The sequence below is a fragment of the Schistocerca serialis genome, chromosome 7, assembly GCF_023864345.2.
Source record: "Schistocerca serialis cubense isolate TAMUIC-IGC-003099 chromosome 7, iqSchSeri2.2, whole genome shotgun sequence".
Lineage (NCBI taxonomy): Eukaryota > Metazoa > Arthropoda > Insecta > Orthoptera > Acrididae > Schistocerca > Schistocerca serialis.
Genome location: NC_064644.1, coordinates 602,135,017 through 602,153,767, shown reverse-complemented (window position 1 = coordinate 602,153,767; position 18,751 = coordinate 602,135,017). Strand labels below are relative to the sequence as shown.

General features: G+C 41.8%; 1 protein-coding gene across 1 annotated transcript in view; it reads left to right on the top strand.

The window, feature by feature from the left end:
• LOC126412246 (myrosinase 1-like) overlaps window positions 1–18,751 on the top strand; it is a 211,186-nt gene that overhangs the window by 130,155 nt on the left and 62,280 nt on the right. The window contains exon 8 of the mRNA XM_050081742.1: window positions 3,930–4,077. Within this exon, the coding sequence (XP_049937699.1) occupies window positions 3,930–4,077 (148 nt within the window). The remainder of the gene's footprint in view (window positions 1–3,929; window positions 4,078–18,751) is intronic.

Genomic DNA, 18,751 nt, shown 5'->3' with positions numbered 1-18,751 from the left:
GAGAGTGAGAGAGAAAAGAATATGAAGTCGAAAATCAGCTGTTTCATGTAGTACTGAGTTGCCCAAATTCGAATAATAATAATAAACGACATAAAAAGTAACAACAAAGAGAATCAAAACAGTTACAGAGATTAGCGAACACAGGGTTGTCGTAGCGAGACTGAATAGTGTAACTCTCAAATACTCAAAAAATAAACAAAAAATATACCTATTGAAAAAATCACATAAAAATTCACTCGACACTTTCCTAAGAGACAATCTCCTTCCCTTCAAAGTTAACAACATGCCAGTAAGTGTAAAGCGAATGTGGTTTGAATTTAAAAAAAAAAAAAAAATACTATCGACAGCGATTGAGAGATTTATACCAAATAAATTAACAAACGACAGAGATAATCCCCCTTGTTACATAAAACGGGTCTGAACACTGTTGCAGAAACAAAGAGAAAAGCGTGCAAAGTTTAAACGAGCGCAGAATATCCGAGATTGGCAATCTTTTACAGAAGTTCGAAAATTAGCGCGGACTTCAATGCGTTTGGTTGTCCCGTAGATTTTATCCTAGGCAGATCACAAAAATCCAATCGCGCATTCTAAAACGCAGGAAATTCAGTATATTAATCAAGAATTCATAGTCACACGTGGTGGCTCAAGAGGTAAGCAAAACAACAATTTAGAAGCAGAATTAATGTTATTTTATCATTTTTCTACCGTCGCAGACTTCAAACACGATGGATACTAACTCCCTCATTAATATTTTGGCTCTGAGTACTACGGAACTTAACATTGTGGTCATCAGTGCCTAGAACTTAGAACTATTTAAACCTAACTAACCTAAGGACATCACACACATCCATGCCCGTGGCAGGATTCGAACCTGCGACCGTAGCGGTCACGCGGTTCCAGACTGAAGCGCCTAGAACCTTGGAGCGAAAGACTATTTACAATTTGTACAGAAACGAGATGGCAGTTATAAGAGTCGAGGGGCATGAAAGGGAAGCAGTGGTTGGCCGGCCGAAGTGGCCGTGCGGTTCTAGGCGCTGCAGTCTGGAACCGCGAGACCGCTACGGTCGCAGGTTCGAATCCTGCCTCGGGCATGGATGTGTGTGATGTTCTTAGGTTAGTTAGGTTTAACTAGTTCTAAGTTCTAGGGGACTAATGACCTCAGAAGTTGAGTCCCATAGTGCTCAGAGCATTTGAACCATTTTGAAGCAGTGGTTGGGAAGGGAGTGAGACAGGGTTGTAGCCTCTCCCCGATGTTATTTAATCTCTATATTGAGCAAGTAGTAAAGGAAACAAAAGAAAAATTCGGAGTAGGTATTAAAATCCACGGAGAAGAAATAAAAACTTTGAGGTTCGCCGATGACATTGTAATTCTGTCAGAGACAGCAAAGGACTTGGAAGAGCAGTTGTACGGAATGGACGGTGTCTTGAAAGGAGGATATAAGATGAACATCAACAAAAGCAAAACGAGAGTAATGGAATGTAGTCGAATTAAGTCGCGTGATGCTGAGAGAATTAGATTAGGAAATGAGACGCTATTTGGGGAGCAAAATAACTGATGATGGTCAAAGTAGAGAGGATATAAAATGTAGACTGGCAATGGCAAGGAAAGCGTTTCTGAAGAAGAGAAATTTGTTAACATCGATTTAAGTGTCAGGAAGTCGTTTGTGAAAGTATTTGTGTGGAGTGTAGCCATGTATGGAAGTGAAACATGGACGATAAATAGTTTGGACAAGAATAATAGAAGCTTTCGAAATGTGGTGCTACAGAAGAACGCTGAAGATTAGATGGGTAGATCACATAACTAACGAGGAGGTATTGAATAGAAATGGGGAGAAGAGGAGTATGTGGCACAACTTGAAAAGAAGAAGGGATCGGTTGGTAGGACATGTGCTGAGGCATCAAGGGATCACCAATTTAGTATTGGAGGGCAGCGTGGAGGGTAAAAATCGTAGAGGGAGACCAAGAGATGAATACACTAAACATATTTAGAAGACTTGACAGAAAATCCTAGGAAGTTCTGGTCTTACGCTAAATCAGTAAGTGGCTCGAAACAGCATATCCAGACACTACGGGATGATGATGGCATTGAAACAGAGGATGACACGCGTAAAGCTGAAATACTAAACACCTTTTTCCAAAGCTGTTTCACAGAGGAAGACCGCACTGCAGTTCCTTCTCTAAATCCTCGCACAAACGAAAAAATGGCTGACATCGAAATAAGTGTCCAAGGAATAGAAAAGCAACTGGAATCACTCAATAGAGGAAAGTCCACTGGACCTGACGGGATACCAATTCGATTCTACACAGAGTACGCGAAAGAACTTGCCCCCCTTCTAACAACTGTGTACCGCAAGTCTCTACAGGAACGGAGGGTTCCAAATGATTGGAAAAGAGCACAGATAGTCCCAGTCTTCAAGAAGGGTCGTCGAGCAGTTGCGCAAAACTATAGACCTATATCTCTGACGTCGATCTGTTGTAGAATTTTAGAACATGTTTTTTGCTCGAGTATCATGTCGTTTCTGGAAACCCAGAATCTACTATGTAGGAATCAACATGGATTCCGGAAACAGCGATCGTGTGAGACCCAACTCGCTTTATTTGTTCATGAGACCCAGAAAATATTAGATACAGGCTCCCAGGTAGATGCTATTTTTCTTGACTTCCGGAAGGCGTTCGATACAGTTCCGCACTGTCGCCTGATAAACAAAGTAAGAGCTTACGGAATATCAGACCAGCTGTGTGGCTGGATTGAAGAGTTTTTAACAAACAGAACACAGCGTGTTGTTATCAATGGAGAGACGTCTAGAGACGTTAAAGTAACCTCTGGCGTGCCACAGGGGAATGTTATGGGACCATTGCTTTTCACAATATATATAAATGACCTAGTAGATAGTGTCGGAAGTTCCATGCGGCTTTTCGCGGATGATGCTGTAGCATACAGAGAAGTTGCAGCATTAGAAAATTGTAGCGAAATGCAGGAAGATCTGCAGCGGATAGGCACTTGGTGCAGGGAGTGGCAACTGACCCTTAACATAGACAAATGTAATGTATTGCGAATACATAGAAAGAAGGATCCTTTATTGTATGATTATATGATAGCGGAACAAACACTGGTAGCAGTTACTTCTGTCAGATATCTGGGAGTATGCGTGCGGAACGATTTGAAGTGGAATGATCATATAAAATTAATTGTTGGTAAGGCGGGTACCAGGTTGAGATTCCTTGGGAGAGTGCTTAGAAAATGTAGTCCGTCAACAAAGGAGGTGGCTTACATAACTCTCGTTCGACCTATACTTGAGTATTGCTCATCAGTGTGGGATCCGTACCGGATCGGTCTGACGGAGGAGATAGAGAAGATCCAAAGAAGAGCGGCGCGTTTCGTCACAGGGTTATTTGGTAACCGTGATAGCGTTACGGAGATGTTTAATAAACTCAAGTGGCAGACTCTGCAAGAGAGGCGCTCTGCATCGCGGTGTAGCTTGCTCGCCAGGTTTCGAGAGGGTGCGTTTCTGGATGAGGTATCGAATATATTGCTTCCCCCTACTTATACCTCCCGAGGAGATCACGAGTGTAAAATTAGAGATATTAGAGCGCGCACGGAGGCTTTCAGACAGTCGTTCTTCCCGCGAACCATACGCGACTGGAACAGAAAAGGGAGGTAATGACAGTGGCACGAAAAGTGCCCTCCGCCACTCACCGTTGGGTGGCTTGCGGAGTATAAATGTAGATGTAGATGTAGATGTAGGCTGCAGTATGTACTGGGAGATGAAGAAGTTTGCACAAGATAGGGTAGCATGGAGAGCTGCATCAAACCAGTCTCAGGACTGAAGACCACAACAGCAACAACGTTTGTCATAGCTACATCGGCCAAAGAATATTTCAGGAAAGGAGTGAGTCTCGCTGACACCCGTCTGCATTTCCCGTTTCAGGCCGGGATCTGGGCGCACCCCATCTACACGAGGCAAGGAGACTACCCGGAGGTGGTCCGCGCGAGGGTAGACGCCAACAGCAAGGCGGAGGGCCGCCTGCGGACCCGGCTGCCGCCGCTCACGCCGGAGGACATCAACTACATCCGTGGTGAGACATCAACGGCCCCTTTCTGTTGCAATAACTAGAAGTATACGTTCAGTGCCCCAACGCAAGTCAGTCGGCCCACAGATCGCTGTCTTACCAGTCCCCATGTTAAACACACCTGGAGACCATAGCTTCCTTCAAATCAGTCACACAAATTCTAGAAGATCGACCACGTTTCCTTAGTCGCTCCGGAATCCATCCCCTCACCAGTTTTGCACAACTATTATCATCCACTCATTCCAAATGGCCATACCACAATACCTTTTACTAAAGTTACGTTGTGGTTTGCTATCAGGTTCCGGCGAAGTGCAGCAGCAATAAGCATGTAAATATAACGGCAGTAGATGCAAACCTTTATTATGTGTTCACTATATTGGTGCGGATTGGTCACCAATTAGAGATACTTTTTCCGTAAATGTTCGTGGCTGTTTGGTGATGTACTATAGTAGTGTGTCTATGTTCGTTCTGGAACACTTTGAAGACGTACATATGCAACGAGGACGCTTACTGCACCGCACCGTACCCATCTGAGTCATCGCGCTCTGGCCGTTGTCCAAGGTCAGGCAGCCGACAAGATGTGTCATTTACGTACACTCACTCACACACACACACACACACACACACACACACACACACACACACACACACACACACACACACATATGCACACATACACAAACACACACACACACACACACACACACAATGTGGTGTCACCGCCAGACACCACACTTGCTAGGTCGTAGCCTTTAAATTGGCCGCGGTCCGTTAGTATACGTCGGACCCGCGTGTCGCCACTATCAGTGATTGCATACCGAGCGCCGCCACAAGGCAGGTCTAGTCTAGAGAGACTCCCTAGCACTCGCCCCAGTCGTACAGCCGACTTTGCTAGCGTTGGTTCACTGACTACATACACTCTCATTTGGAGAGACGACAGTTTAGCATAGCCTTCAGCTACGTCATTTCCTACGACCTAGCAAGGCGCCATATTCAGTTACTATGTCTTCTGAACAGATAATATTGTGAATCATGTACCGTCAAGAGCTTCGTTCATCATTAATGGATTAAAGTTAAATATCAAACTAATTACGTCCGCTTTCTGAATTCTAATTCTTTGTATGTTCCAGACCTCACGTCAGTATAGTTCTTCCCTCCGCACGATAGCGTGCGTGAGCTAAAACGCGTGCTTTTCGGCCTCCACTAGTAACACGGTGTTGGTTCTTCTGCCAACACAACACACAATGTTTACAATTACAGTTTGCTTTATGATCAAATATACTTTGATTTGTTTCTTTAAAGGTCTTTAAAGGACACACACACACACACACACACACACACACACACACACACATACACACACAATGTTTACAATTACAGTTTTCTCTCTGTGTGTGTACAAGAGGTTAAAATTTGCATAATTTCTTACGAATTATCAGTTCAAGTATTAAAAGAGTCGTTTTACGCCGGTTGAGGTGGAAAAAATCACCTTGCGTGTGTCGTTTCTCCAGTGTGTTGTGCAAGTGTAGGTTAGTTCGATTTGTGTTCCACGGAAATAGGTCGATCGGTCAACCACTAACAAAGTTCGGTTTAAGTACCACGGAGATAGTTCGTTAAGTGTACGACGTCCTATGTACCACGATTGATAAAGTCTGTCGCTATCCTTCGACTTTACCAGAAGAGTGGCTGCGGCAAGGAAAACTGGAGAGAAATGTAGCAACCAGGATTCCTCACCCCTTACAGTAATGGGAACTAAGTCAAAAAGGTAGCAGGATATAGCTCGCCTGCGAGCTCGCAAATTTTGGAAATGGAAGACGTACCACCAATATCTGCATCTGAGAAATGCACTTTACGTATTCTGGAAATTTCCGTTGATCAGTTTGGAGTGTATCCTTTGTCAAAGACTGTCTTCTGTTTGCTAATACTGACATAAACGCCAATTTTAAGTTTCGAAGGGCGTGGATCGATCATTTTTAATTTATTATACGCCTCCGCTGGCTGCATTTTAATTGTCCTGTGTATCGTGTGATTATATTGCTTTACGAATCCTTGTACAGTATTAATCAATTTGTAGGAGCCCTAAGCAGTAAATTTTCTGAACATAAGACTCTTGAGAGTTCTGCTGAAACGTTCAACTACGGAAGCTTTCATATTTCAAAAAGTGGACTAATGATTAATTCTGAGATGTTGCATTCTTTTTTAAACTAGTATTGTAGAATTATTTCCCAAGATCAGTTTTTAAGTGTACTGGAACCCGCCTGCTATCTGAGTAAATTTTTTTAGGCGCGTTTGCAACTGTAACACCGCCTTTAGTCTTTAGAGCAGCAACTCATGGGTATTTGGAATGAACATCAACCACTATTAATAAATATTTATATCCAGAATTCCATTTCGAATATGCAATCATGTCAATTAAGTATGCTTGATGAAGGTTGCCAAATTCTTTTGAAATAACTGCCCACCTAGGATACGTTCAACAGGCAGGACGATGAAGCTCATCAGCAATCGCAGCTTGCATCTCTCTTTAACTTGATGCTTGTTGAAAACATCTGCCCAGGCCTAGTTCAACGCCTTTGGCTACTCAACAGAAGGGGACCACTGCTGTTAGTAATAACGGCTCTACTCAGGTATTAGGGGAAATGGAATTAATGATGGACGACGAAATGAAAGAATCGCAGGGACAATTACAATCTGTTCGGGAGGAAAACAATGAAATGTGGGAGGAAAGCAAACAAATTCAGGAGAAAATCAAAACTAAATTGAACACGTTAACAGATACTGTCAATAATTTGCGATCCGAGCTTACTGAGATGTTTGATGAAAAACATGATCAGCTCAGAGAGGGATGTAAAGTCAAACGCGAAGAAATAGAAACGGAAACCCAAGAATTTCGGATCCACGTTGACAAAAAAATGCAAGCAAATAACTGAACTGGTTAGTAAAGCTCTTGAAAAAACACAGGCGCAAAATGATGAGATCATTAAAATCTGTAATACAAGCAAGAACGACAAAAATCGATGAGTATAATGGTTAACGGCGTACGGATCTAGTGCACGAATTGAACAATGAAGTAGATAAAATCCGTAACATAACTACTGGCAGTGACGAAAAGTCTGTCGCATTTAGTAAAGAGAATTGGCGTAACGAAATTAATGCTGTGAGTTCAGAGCTCACAGAAGTTACGACTTTAAATGACAAATTTAATTGAAATATCTGCAACTAGTGACAGAAGACTACTAGTGGTCCACAGCAATAAGGGGCAAACAATGTGAGAATTGTCAAGAAAAAATTGGGGATATGAAAACGTGCTTATTTTTCGTAAATCAAGTTAAAGTGCCACCTCCAGCATGTGACCAGATGAGAAGAAACGCCGATATAAAGAACTATCCCACTGAAGACGCATTAAAGTAAAATGCAAGATACGTCTAAAGGAAATAAAATACACTGCAGCAAGAAAAGACAGTTTTTGTTTATAAAACGAATATCTCTTGGCAATGTTCTCTCGAAAACTCGTTGAAATGGATCTGCGTTCACTGATAACAGAAATTCCTGTCAATTTTAGAGCTTCATAGGCACGTTGAACAGTCCGCGTTGATATACCAACAAATCTATCTGTACATTGAGCAAATAGTATAGGCAACAAAGGAGATATTCCATAGGTCAACATTAGCGCGGTCGTGTTATTAATGAATTTTGGCTTATACAGATATCACCACTGGTTATAAACTTTGCTTATATCCTCATAAAAAATGAGTGACTAAGAATGTAAAAATTGGTCGATTCACTTTCTTTCTTGGTTAAACCTACTTCAAATCATTTCAAAATGATTTCACTGGTCTTGTCAGTCCTCCACAGACGTTCGTTAATACACTTCCGAATTTTCTTCTAATAAATTTTTAAATTTTGTAACACATCTTTCACTCGTGGTATATAGAGGAAACGTGAGCCACGTTTCTTGTATTATTCATAAGTGATCCACCATAATATGTAGCAAAACTTTTGACCGTAATCAAATGTTGGCTAATAATTCAAATATTGTTATCAACTTGGCTCATAGAGCAGACTTTCCAGTTCCGCAAACATAGTCATGGATATAGACTAACTGATTTAAAATATCACACTTCGTACGTTTAGAATAAAATATTCTTTCTTTTTTTTAAATTACAATTATTAAATCTCAGCGTAACTGCTCACCTCCGCCTCGCTCGTTAACACGCAGTAAACAAAATAAACACTAGTATGTAATTTGATTTACTAATTCGACCTTAGTACACTGAAGGCATTATTTATAAATGACACGAACCCACCTAACGTCACTCACCTCTCCACGAACTTAGTTCGCCGTAACGCTTGTCACTCCACAAAAAATGGTTCAAATGGCTCTGAGCATTATGGGACTTAACTGCTGAGGTCATCAGTCCCCTAGAACCTAGAACTACTTAAACCTAACTAACCTAAGGACATCACACACATCCGTGCCCGAGGCAGGATTCGAGCCTGCGACCGTAGCGGTCGCGTGGTTCCAGACTGTAGCTCCTAGAACCGCTTGGCCACTCCGGCCGGCTGTCACACTACACTCTCCCTCTCATTAGCTACCAATACGTTCTCTTCTGCCTGCATCATTTTTCTGGTTTATTCATTTCAGATGTTGTCTAATCTTCAGACTCCAGTACTTCGTCTCTACTAATACATTTCCATGGATAGCAATTGACGCTTTTTTCCCTTTTTTATTTTTCAAACTTCTGCCTCATACACGGACACACTTTCTACTTTTGCGTTGTATATAACCTTCCCAGTTTTCTTTGTGATGTTATTACTCTCAGGGACCGAGTTCAACTGCCGGCCGTAGTGGCCGAGCGGTTCTAGACGCTACAGTCTGGAACCGAGCGACCGCTACGGTCGCAGGTTCGAATCCTGCTTCGGGCATGGATGTATGTGATGTCCTTAGGTTAGTTAGGTTTAAGTAGTTCTAAGTTGTAGGGGACTGATGACCTCAGATATTAAGTCCCATAGTGCTCAGAGCCATTTGAACCATCTGAACCGAGTTCAACTGTTAAATAACACGTTTCGCTTGTCTAATCCTATTTTTAATCTCTTCTATACTCTTTTCATTCACACATACATTTACACCTAGATATCTAAAAGAAAAACATCATTTAATGTTAAAATCCCAGCTTTTAAATCATGCTGTTTTTGACAGCCCACTAATGTTTACTTATTTTTCTTTGTGTTTAGTTTTAAACCTCACTTATCCTATGTTTCAAACAGATTCATCTACATTTAGCTTCAGTTGGCACTATCTTTGGCAGTTATCACCTATTCACCAGCGAATAGGAGAAAGTATATTTTATCTTCTACCAATGACATTTGCGTCAGCCTACAATTTAATGCTACTTATGTGCCATAGTTCTTCCATATTAATTTTGAGCAAGGAGGCAGTGGACAGCCCTTTTGAAGCCCTTTGCTAATTTGTAACAGTTAACATATTGACCTGTTTCACAGGTATGGTGTTTCCAGTTTATAAGGCCCTCGTAAATTAATATTGCGTATTTATACAAAATCCCACAGCCTTGCTGCAGTGGTGTTGTGTACATAGTTCCACGTAGTCAGTGCGTACACAACTTTCCCACTACAGCGCGCCCCGCTAAGCACAACAGCGCGGGCGCAGCGCTCGTCCGTCTCCGCACTACAAGATGGCGGTCCCTTAGAGACGGACCAAATTCTGCTTCCGCCGATCCGCGTATTAATATGTAACGCAGCCAATGAGATTGCTGCTAACGCAGAACCTTTTCTCCTCATAGATCACACTCGCGCAATGATACATGAACGCATGAGGTATTATAATGAGTGTACAGACCTCCGATTACTCAGTCTGCCTTAGTCTGCATTAGTCTGCAATTGTCTGTACCAGTCATAGTCAAGTTTCAGTCTGTGCCTAATAAGATTATCATATTCCTGTACATAGCCATGAAGATAAATGAATAGACACTTTGTCAGTTATCAGAGATATGTGAGAATAAGATTAACGCACCAAGACCAAAGGAACTTCAGATTGTTAATTGTAAACAGCATCCAGAATCAAGTTACGTAATGTCTACGCTTTTTATTATTTTAATAAATGTGTGAGAAAATTAATCAAGTTCTGTTTAAAGTTTGTCACTGTCAATCTGCTACTCTAAGCGTGCAAGTGGCATTTCTATCGTCTGACCTAACGGCAGAAGATAAACACGCCACGATAGGACCACGAGACATATTGCTGCGAGTGCCTACTTCGTTAGAGCGACAAGTCAAATAATCTGATGGTGTGTGTACCGAAGATCTTAAAGTATGCACACCACAAGTGGCAATACCGGTTCCAATCAAATCACAGAAATTGAACGCTGTAGGGTTTGTCTAGCAGACCGTCTCGGTCTGCCAAGTGCTGTTGGCAATTGGGGCCCACTCAGCCTTTGTGAGGCCAACTGAGGAGCTGCCTGACTGAGAAGTAGCGGCTCCGGTCACCAAAACTGACAGAGGCTAGCAGAGCGGCGTGCTGACCACGTGCCTCTCTACGCATACTGTGACTCCTACTGGACGAGGGTGATACAGCGGTCGTCCGGCACCGTTGGACCTTCCGAGGCTTGTTCGCACAGAGTTTAGATTTTTTTTATTGAAATAAAATTATTCGTCACGCTCAGCTACAACTTATTAATCAGACTTTAATATTACTTGATACTATACCATATTGTTTGTTGTATAACGTTGTACTCTCAGCTGTGGAGTACCCCCTTACTTAACAGTTTGCCACAGAACTAAAAATCAGCTTCACATGTGACTAGTAACTACTGCTCGTTCTTGTGCTGACTGTGTAGGACATACTGTACTGTCTTTCTTAAAGTAGGGTAAGAAATAACTCTTGTATCATTACGAAACACCATTGATAATGTTATTACTATTCCTAGCATCAGAGTAGCGTATTCATGAGCGTTTATACGTGTTTTCACAAAACTGACCATGGAAATAAAGTGTGTATGAAGTGGATGACATTGCGATGGCATAATCCTTCGAAGAGGACCCACAAAATTTCTGTATGCATCGATGCGAACGGAGGACTTTACGTATGCAGGAAATCTTCCCATTTCATGTACAGCGGAGTAAGACACCTTTGAGAAAGCCTATTGGAATCTGGTCGTTAGCCAATTGCAAATCGCCGAGTAATCTCATTAAAACTGTATTCTGATGAACCCACTTCCATTTGTGACGGTGTCGATAACAGTCGTAATGATTGTCGGAAGGACTAACTCACCATCTAGAAAAGTTAAAACGTCCCGCGGTGAAATTAAAAGCAAGGGTGGTAACATTGAGAGTGCAATGGTAATTCCACTGTTAATCGCAGAGGAGGGGGCGGATAGGTGGAAAGAGGACACTGAAGTCCTCTATGAGGGGGAAGACTTGTCTGATGTGATAGAACAACAAACAGGAGCCGATGCAGAAGAGATAGAGGATCCAGTCTTAGAATTTAGAAGAGCTTTGGAAAAGATCAAATACGGCAGAACAGACAGATAACATTCTACCAGCAATTCTAAAATGATTTGGAGAAGTGTCAACAAAACGACCGTTCGCTTTGATGTGTAGAATGTTTGAGTCTGGCGACATTATATCTGACTTTCGGAAGAATATCATTCACACAATTTTGAAGCCTGAAAGAGCTGACAAGTGCGGAAATTACCGCACAATCAGCTTCACAGCTCACGCATCCAAGTTTCTGACATGAATAATACATAGAAGAATGGAAAAGGAAATTGAGGAGGTGTTAGATGACGATCAGTTTGGCTTCAGGAAAGGTAAAAGCACCAGAGAGGCAGATCTGGCCTTGCGGTTGATAATGGAAGCAAGGCTAAAGAAAAATCAAGACACGTTCCTTGGATTTGTCAGACTGAAAAATGCGTTCGACAATGCCAAATGGTGGAAGATGTTCGAAATCCTGTGAAGAATAAGGGTAAGGTATGGGGAAAGACGAGTAATATACAATATGTTCAAGAACCAATGGGAAATAATAAGAGTGAAAACCAGGAACGAAATACATGGACTAAAAACGGTGTAAGACAGGGATGTAGTATTTCGCTGCTGCTGTTCAATTTATGCATCGAAAAAGCAATAGCGAAAATAAAAGAAACGTTGAAGAGCGGGATTAAAATGCAAGATGAAAGGCTCTCAGTGTTAAGATTCGCAGACGACATTACTATCCTCAGTGAAAGTGAAGACAAATTACAGGACACGTTGAACGAAATGAACAGTCTAATGGCTAAAGAATGTGGATTGCCAAGAAATCGAAGAAAGGCGAAAGTAATGAGAAGCAACAGAAATTTGAACGTGGAGCACAGCATTGAATGGTGGTGAAAATGTGCTATGGGAAAACCGGAACAGAAGAGAATCGAAGCATTTGACATGAGGTCCTACAGACGTATGTTGAAAATTAGGTGGACTGATAAGGCGAGGAATGTGGAGGTTCTGTGCAGAATCAGAGAGGAAAGGAGTGTGTGGAAAACACTGTCAAGAAGAAGGGACAGGAGGTTAGGACCATTGTTAAGGCACCAGGGAAAAACTTCCATGGTACTAGACGGAGCTGTAGAGCGGAAAAACTGTAGGGGAACACAGACATTGAAACACACCCAACAAATAATTGTTGCAAATGATACTCTGAAGAACATGGCAGAGGATAGAAATTTGTGGAGGGCAACATCAAACCAGTCAGAAAACAGATGACTCAAAAAAAAAAAAAAAAAAAGAACCAACATCGGTGGGGGTTGGGCGAAGAAAACCCACGTGACATTTCAGAGACAGATTTTAAAGAATGGTTGTCTGTAAATGACTGATGTGATTTGATAGACAACCAGTTAACTGAGCAAATTGAGTTGCGGCGTCGTCTTATAGGTCCCCTTCTCTAGACTTCCATCATTACTAGAACAGCTTTCTTTGGCTACAAGGATGGCCATCGAAAGACAACTTTTAGTGTCCCATCTCGGCTGTTTTTGACAAGTATTCACTTGACTACATCTTGCACGATAATTTGGGCCTTATAGGCCATTTTAAAGCGCAGTGTACCAAGAAACAAAGCGAAGATGCGTGAAGTATAGTTTTAGCTTGCTGACGTACAAAAATGATATTTCACAATGGACCGATTAAAATAATTGTACTTACATGTATGAATGTGTTGAACAATTATATAGGATGAGTCAAAAAGAACTTTACAAATTTGGAATGATATAGGTTTATTGAGCAATTTACAGACTCGTTAGATGTGTTATTTTGTAGCAAAGAACCTAAAGTTTCATATAAAACTGTCAAGCGTCATTTTGGTTTGATGCGACTAGCATTTGTGATGTGGTAAACATCCCACCGGTAATCAATTTCTTCTCACATTCGATGCAGCTAATTGGGCGTAACTTGTGAAGTGCCAGCATAGATTCAGTTTTTCAGGTCAACTAATTTGTTTGGTAGGGGAGAAAGATACACACGTTCTTTAACGAAACCCCGAGAAAGGAATCCAGTGGTGTCAAGCCTAGGAAGCGAGGTGGCCATCCAGCTGGCATTTCATGGCCAATGCACCGGCGTGGGAAGCGACTGTCGAGGAAACATTAAACTTCAGTGAAAAAATGATGTGCTGCACCGTCTTACCGGCTGTGAACCAGCCCATCTCAGCCATCTTCATCGATTTGTGGAATTAAAAAGTTTTCAAGCATATCCAGATATGAAACTTCCTGGCAGATTAAAACTGTAAACATATCCACATACACAACACCAGTTACAGTTTTCTCCATGAAGGAAAAAAGACAATAAACTTTCAATTTGCTAAGAGCACAAATCATAATAACTCTGCGGCTGTTAGTAACGTGTTCGAGGGTTGCATGTGGATTTTCGCTGCCCTATATTTACGCTGAGCAGACGTTGCAGGGTTCGTTTCATGAAACCAAAACACACAGTGAGTACGCTCCGCACCATTTTTAACTGTGCGCTATGTGCCACTGATGGTGGCGAAATTGAGTGCTGACGCTGTACGTTGAATCAAACTTGAGGCTGTTTGCTGCAAAATGACACGACTGCTGATTCTGTAAGTTAGCTTAATAAATTTTTGTAACATTCTACATTTGTAAAGTCCTTTTTTGACTCACGCCGTACTGTTACTGAACGGAGGGTATAGCCAGTCAGGAAGCGAGCACATATCGCGCAAGCCCTATAATGAAAACCAGAAAATTTATTGCGTGCAGTAACAATCAGTTTCATTCCTAATGCCACGTTATAGGACACCATAAGAGTTCGCTTTCGTTGTCGGAAGCCAACTGTCAGTTCTGCCCACGCTGGAAACAGTTACGAGAAAGGTATAGCAATATGAATCAGTTCGTCCATAAATCGACACATGAATTAGAGACGTAACCCAGTACAATATGCTATTAGAAGAATATTAAAAGTTCGAAATTGTAAAAAAAAAAAAAAGAAAAAAATGTAGAGAACAGCGTGCCAAGACATGAAATGAGTTGCGGAAAACGGTGAAATCCATCCAAAGGGAGGAGGAAGTCTTTATTACATTTTTGATGTAAAATAATGAGAAACATAATTCTGCCATATGGTACGTTATTAGTAGCATACCTGTGAATACATAACTACATATACGTGACAATGTTTATTTTAGCTACAAAGCGACATTCTGAAGATAGTTTACACTCAGAGCCTGAACAGTTGGTGTAATACATGACTCGCCATGTGGCATGTGGCACATAAAAACAATTTTCTTGTCGCTTCTTCTTTACATATCGCTACGTTTCCATTTTGTTTTAGTTACGAAGATAGCTATCACTGCACACAGTTAGCCTTCTGGTTTTAATTCTAACAGTTGCACTCTATGTGCTCACATTCTGGTCCGCTATGCCTGCTGTTCAATAACAGGGTAATTATGCGTCACATCGATACCAGTAAGAACCATTTTAGCCTTTCCGTTGTAAAATATTAGTTTTGTATGTCAGTAAGCCAACTTATACCTTTTGTATCTTTGCTGTATTTCTTTCCAGATGCAAAGTGATCGGTAAGGCCGAAATTGGCCATTAGCGCAAGATATAATAAAGTGAATACTTGCCGAAAGTAGTAGAGATGCAAAACTTCAAAATGTCTTTTAACAAATATGCGGCTGTGATACCCAATATGAAGGTAATGATAATGGTGGGTCTTCTAGTTGTCAGGTGACACACCTTGTAAACAGCCATTACGTGAAACATGAATCAGGAAGGGTAATGTTTCTTAAACACCAAGGTCCCCGGACGTTACCCCTTTAGATATTTGTTTGTGCGGATGGTTGAAAGGCGAGGAGAACAAAGTAAACACAAACGACAAACAGCTCGTTCGGATTATGAATAGTGCTGCTCTCGTAAAAGAACGCGACGACGACCACAGAAAAGCTACACACAGAGTCAAGGGAATTCGAAAGTACACTGGAATTTATGAAAAATAACTTCGAACTTAATCATTTCTTTTTTTAACACCTACTGTGAGTATCTATTTGTTGTACAGTCCGACAGCAGTATCTGGATACCCAGTAATAACTGGACACATGTTATATGGGATATTTTATTCAAATTAGTCTGTAATAACATATAAAATGTTTACTATGCCTCTTGAAACACCCTGTGTAGAGGTAGAAGGACAAAGGGAGAAAGTTAAGATAACCCTTGTTGCCACTAAGAAAAGAAAAAAATGAATTTACATGGATGATAAATGTCGACCTCCACATAAAGAAGATAAGAAAAATGAAGAAAATTTTTAAAATTATGGTATTCTAAGAAAAAGGCCGGTTCAAATACGTTTGGCCATAGTCAACAGTAGGCTAAGCAAGCAAATTTTAGGAGTATGACGAAGGCAAACAGAGGGCTTAGAAAAAAAAAAACATTACATAGGTGGATTTAACAGAAAACATGACATAAAATAAAATTATGTTCAGAGCTTCGATATAAAATTTAAAGGTTTGCATAAGAAGAACAAAAAAAAGTTCAGATCACAGGGGAAAGAAGTGAAATGGTAGAGAGCTATTTTTTTTTATCTGAACACCGCTATAGGAAATGGATAGTGGGAAAACGGATGTCGATTTGGAATAGATACAGGATCCGGTATCAGAATGTGACAAGCCTTTGGAAGAGGTGCTACACAATAAAGCAGAAGCAACAGATAAATTTTTTTCGGAATTTCTAAAATCTTTGCGGAGACTGGTAACCAAGCAGTTAGTCTAGTCAGTTTGCAGAATCTATGAGGTCTAGACATACTGTCGGATTTTCGGAAGAATATCATTCATACGATTCTGAATATAGCAAAGGCAGGCAAACGCAGATCGCGTAATCAGCTTAATAGTTTATGCATAGGGTGAGCATCGAAGAAGAAATGACGGAAATGAAAAGAAAGGTTCAGGCGCGGTACTAAAATTAAGATTGGAAGTATATAAATGGTAAAATGTTACGCCTATAGTAACTTAACGACACCGGAAATAGTTTGGGCTATGACCCATTTTCTTTAGCTCGAATTTGAAATAATCGTTTTGATCGCTTTCGTTGTGAACAAACGTGATACGCATTGCGACCTGAGTTTCTCCATATGCAGATTAATCACAAAATTCTCAGCTGCCTTAATAGGACGGTCTTGTGTCACAATTGTTTACGTCATACGGCGCGCACTGTGATCATTGGTAAGCCTGAAAAACTGTAAAAGATTCAGTGTTACGTCCTTTGCGTGTAGGCACCATTTTCAGGTTCCTACTTCCGATTTACTACGCACAAGCAGAACACCGTAACGGCGGTCGCATCTCCCAGTACTTAACTCTAGGCAAAGCTGATAATAGGAGGGAAAAGTGACTGATGTGGTATTCTACGAAATATTCATTTATGTAAAGGAACTTGGAAGATCTTTCACAAAACGTAAAGTTTTTAGAATTGGCCTTTTGCGAATGGCATGTGGTCGCGGACGATCGCAGTGTTCTGAGGGCTGTCCATTATGGTTGCCAAGTTAATTAAAAAGGATGTTCACAGTTCTGTGTATTCACTCCTGAAATGTCTTGACATTTGAGCTGATAAATACCACGATATTGTTTCTGTCTACGTCAAAGCTGTCTTCAGTTTCTTTTGTATCGCGTTATCTGATCTGTGGGCTAGTTTTGTCATTTTTTTGTGTGCTACCAGTCCTGTCAATCGTGTGGTGGGTGTGTACCATCTGTTTGTTGTTGTTGATGCTCTATGAGTATGTTCTGTGTGACTGAGTTTGGACGTTGATGATATTGTTTGTTATCGTATTTTTCTTGCCTCTTTAACCTCAAAAAGAGTAGAATATAGACTGATGAGCCAAAACATTATGATGACTGTGCACAACGAGGCAGGATGCCATCTGGTGGGGTTTGCGGGCACTTGACGCTGTGAGGAATGTGTGCAAGAGAAGGAGCGACGAATGTCAAATCATTCTGGCCCTGGTACGAGTCGGAAATGGGAAAATCCACTGGTGTGTGTGTGTGTGTGTGAATTCCTAAGGGATCAAACTGCTGAGGTCATCGGTCCCTAGACTTACGCACTACTTAAGCTAACTTACGCTAAGAACAACACACACATCAATGCCCGAGGGAGGACTCGAACCTCCGACGGGAGGGGCCGCGCAGTCAGTGACATGGCGCCTCTAACCACACGGCCACTCCGCGCGGCGTAAATCCACTGGTATTTGCGACTTAGACATGAGCAGATTGTTATGACCCGGCGCCGGATAAAGAGCATCTCGGAAACATCGAAGTTGGTAGATAACAAGGTGCTAGACGTCCACGTCTCTTCAGATAATATGGAGGCCAGCGCTGTCCCTTTTTGTAGCGCTACATAGGCGGCGATTTGTGAAAGACATTACAACAGAATACAATGCTGGTGTAGAAACATATGTTTCCAGGGCACATCGTTCAGTGTACACTGCTGAACATACGGCACAGCAGCAGACGATCCCTACACTTCCGCATGTTGGCTCAACGACATCGTCCATTACAACTGCAGTTGGCACGGGATTATCGAGATTGGACTGTGGATCAGTCGAAACGTAAGGCATAGTCAGATGAACCATGTTCCTTGTTGCGCCATACTGACAGTCGCGACCGGATAAGCCGTCATCCAGCCAAATGGCTGCGCGAAACATGCACCGTACCACGGGTGCAGGCCATTTGGGTAGTATGAAGCTGTGGAGGACATTCATCTGGGCTTCCATCGGTCCAGTGGTAGTAATCGAAGACACCATTACAGGTGTGGACTACGTCGACATCGTCGCGGACTATCCGTCCCTTCACACTTCCAAGACGCCGATGGCATCTCCCATCAGATTAACTGTCAATCTTACTAGTCCAGAACCGCTTGGTAGTGAATTCAGATTGATGCCTTGGCCAGCAAATCTGGCTGATCTGTAACCGATGGAAAACATCTGGGACGCCGTAGGGCGCCAGATCCGCGTATACAAGCCACCGGCCATTACGGGATTCGAGTGACCTCTGCAGAGACACCCGCCGCCATCTATCTTCTGAAACCTACGGAAGACTTGCCGAATCCTTGACACAGAATCGCCACTGCACGGCATTCCAGAGCTTTTAAGCGGGCGGTCATAATGTTTTGGCTTATCAGTGTATGTAGGCCAAGTGGGCTCGTACAGT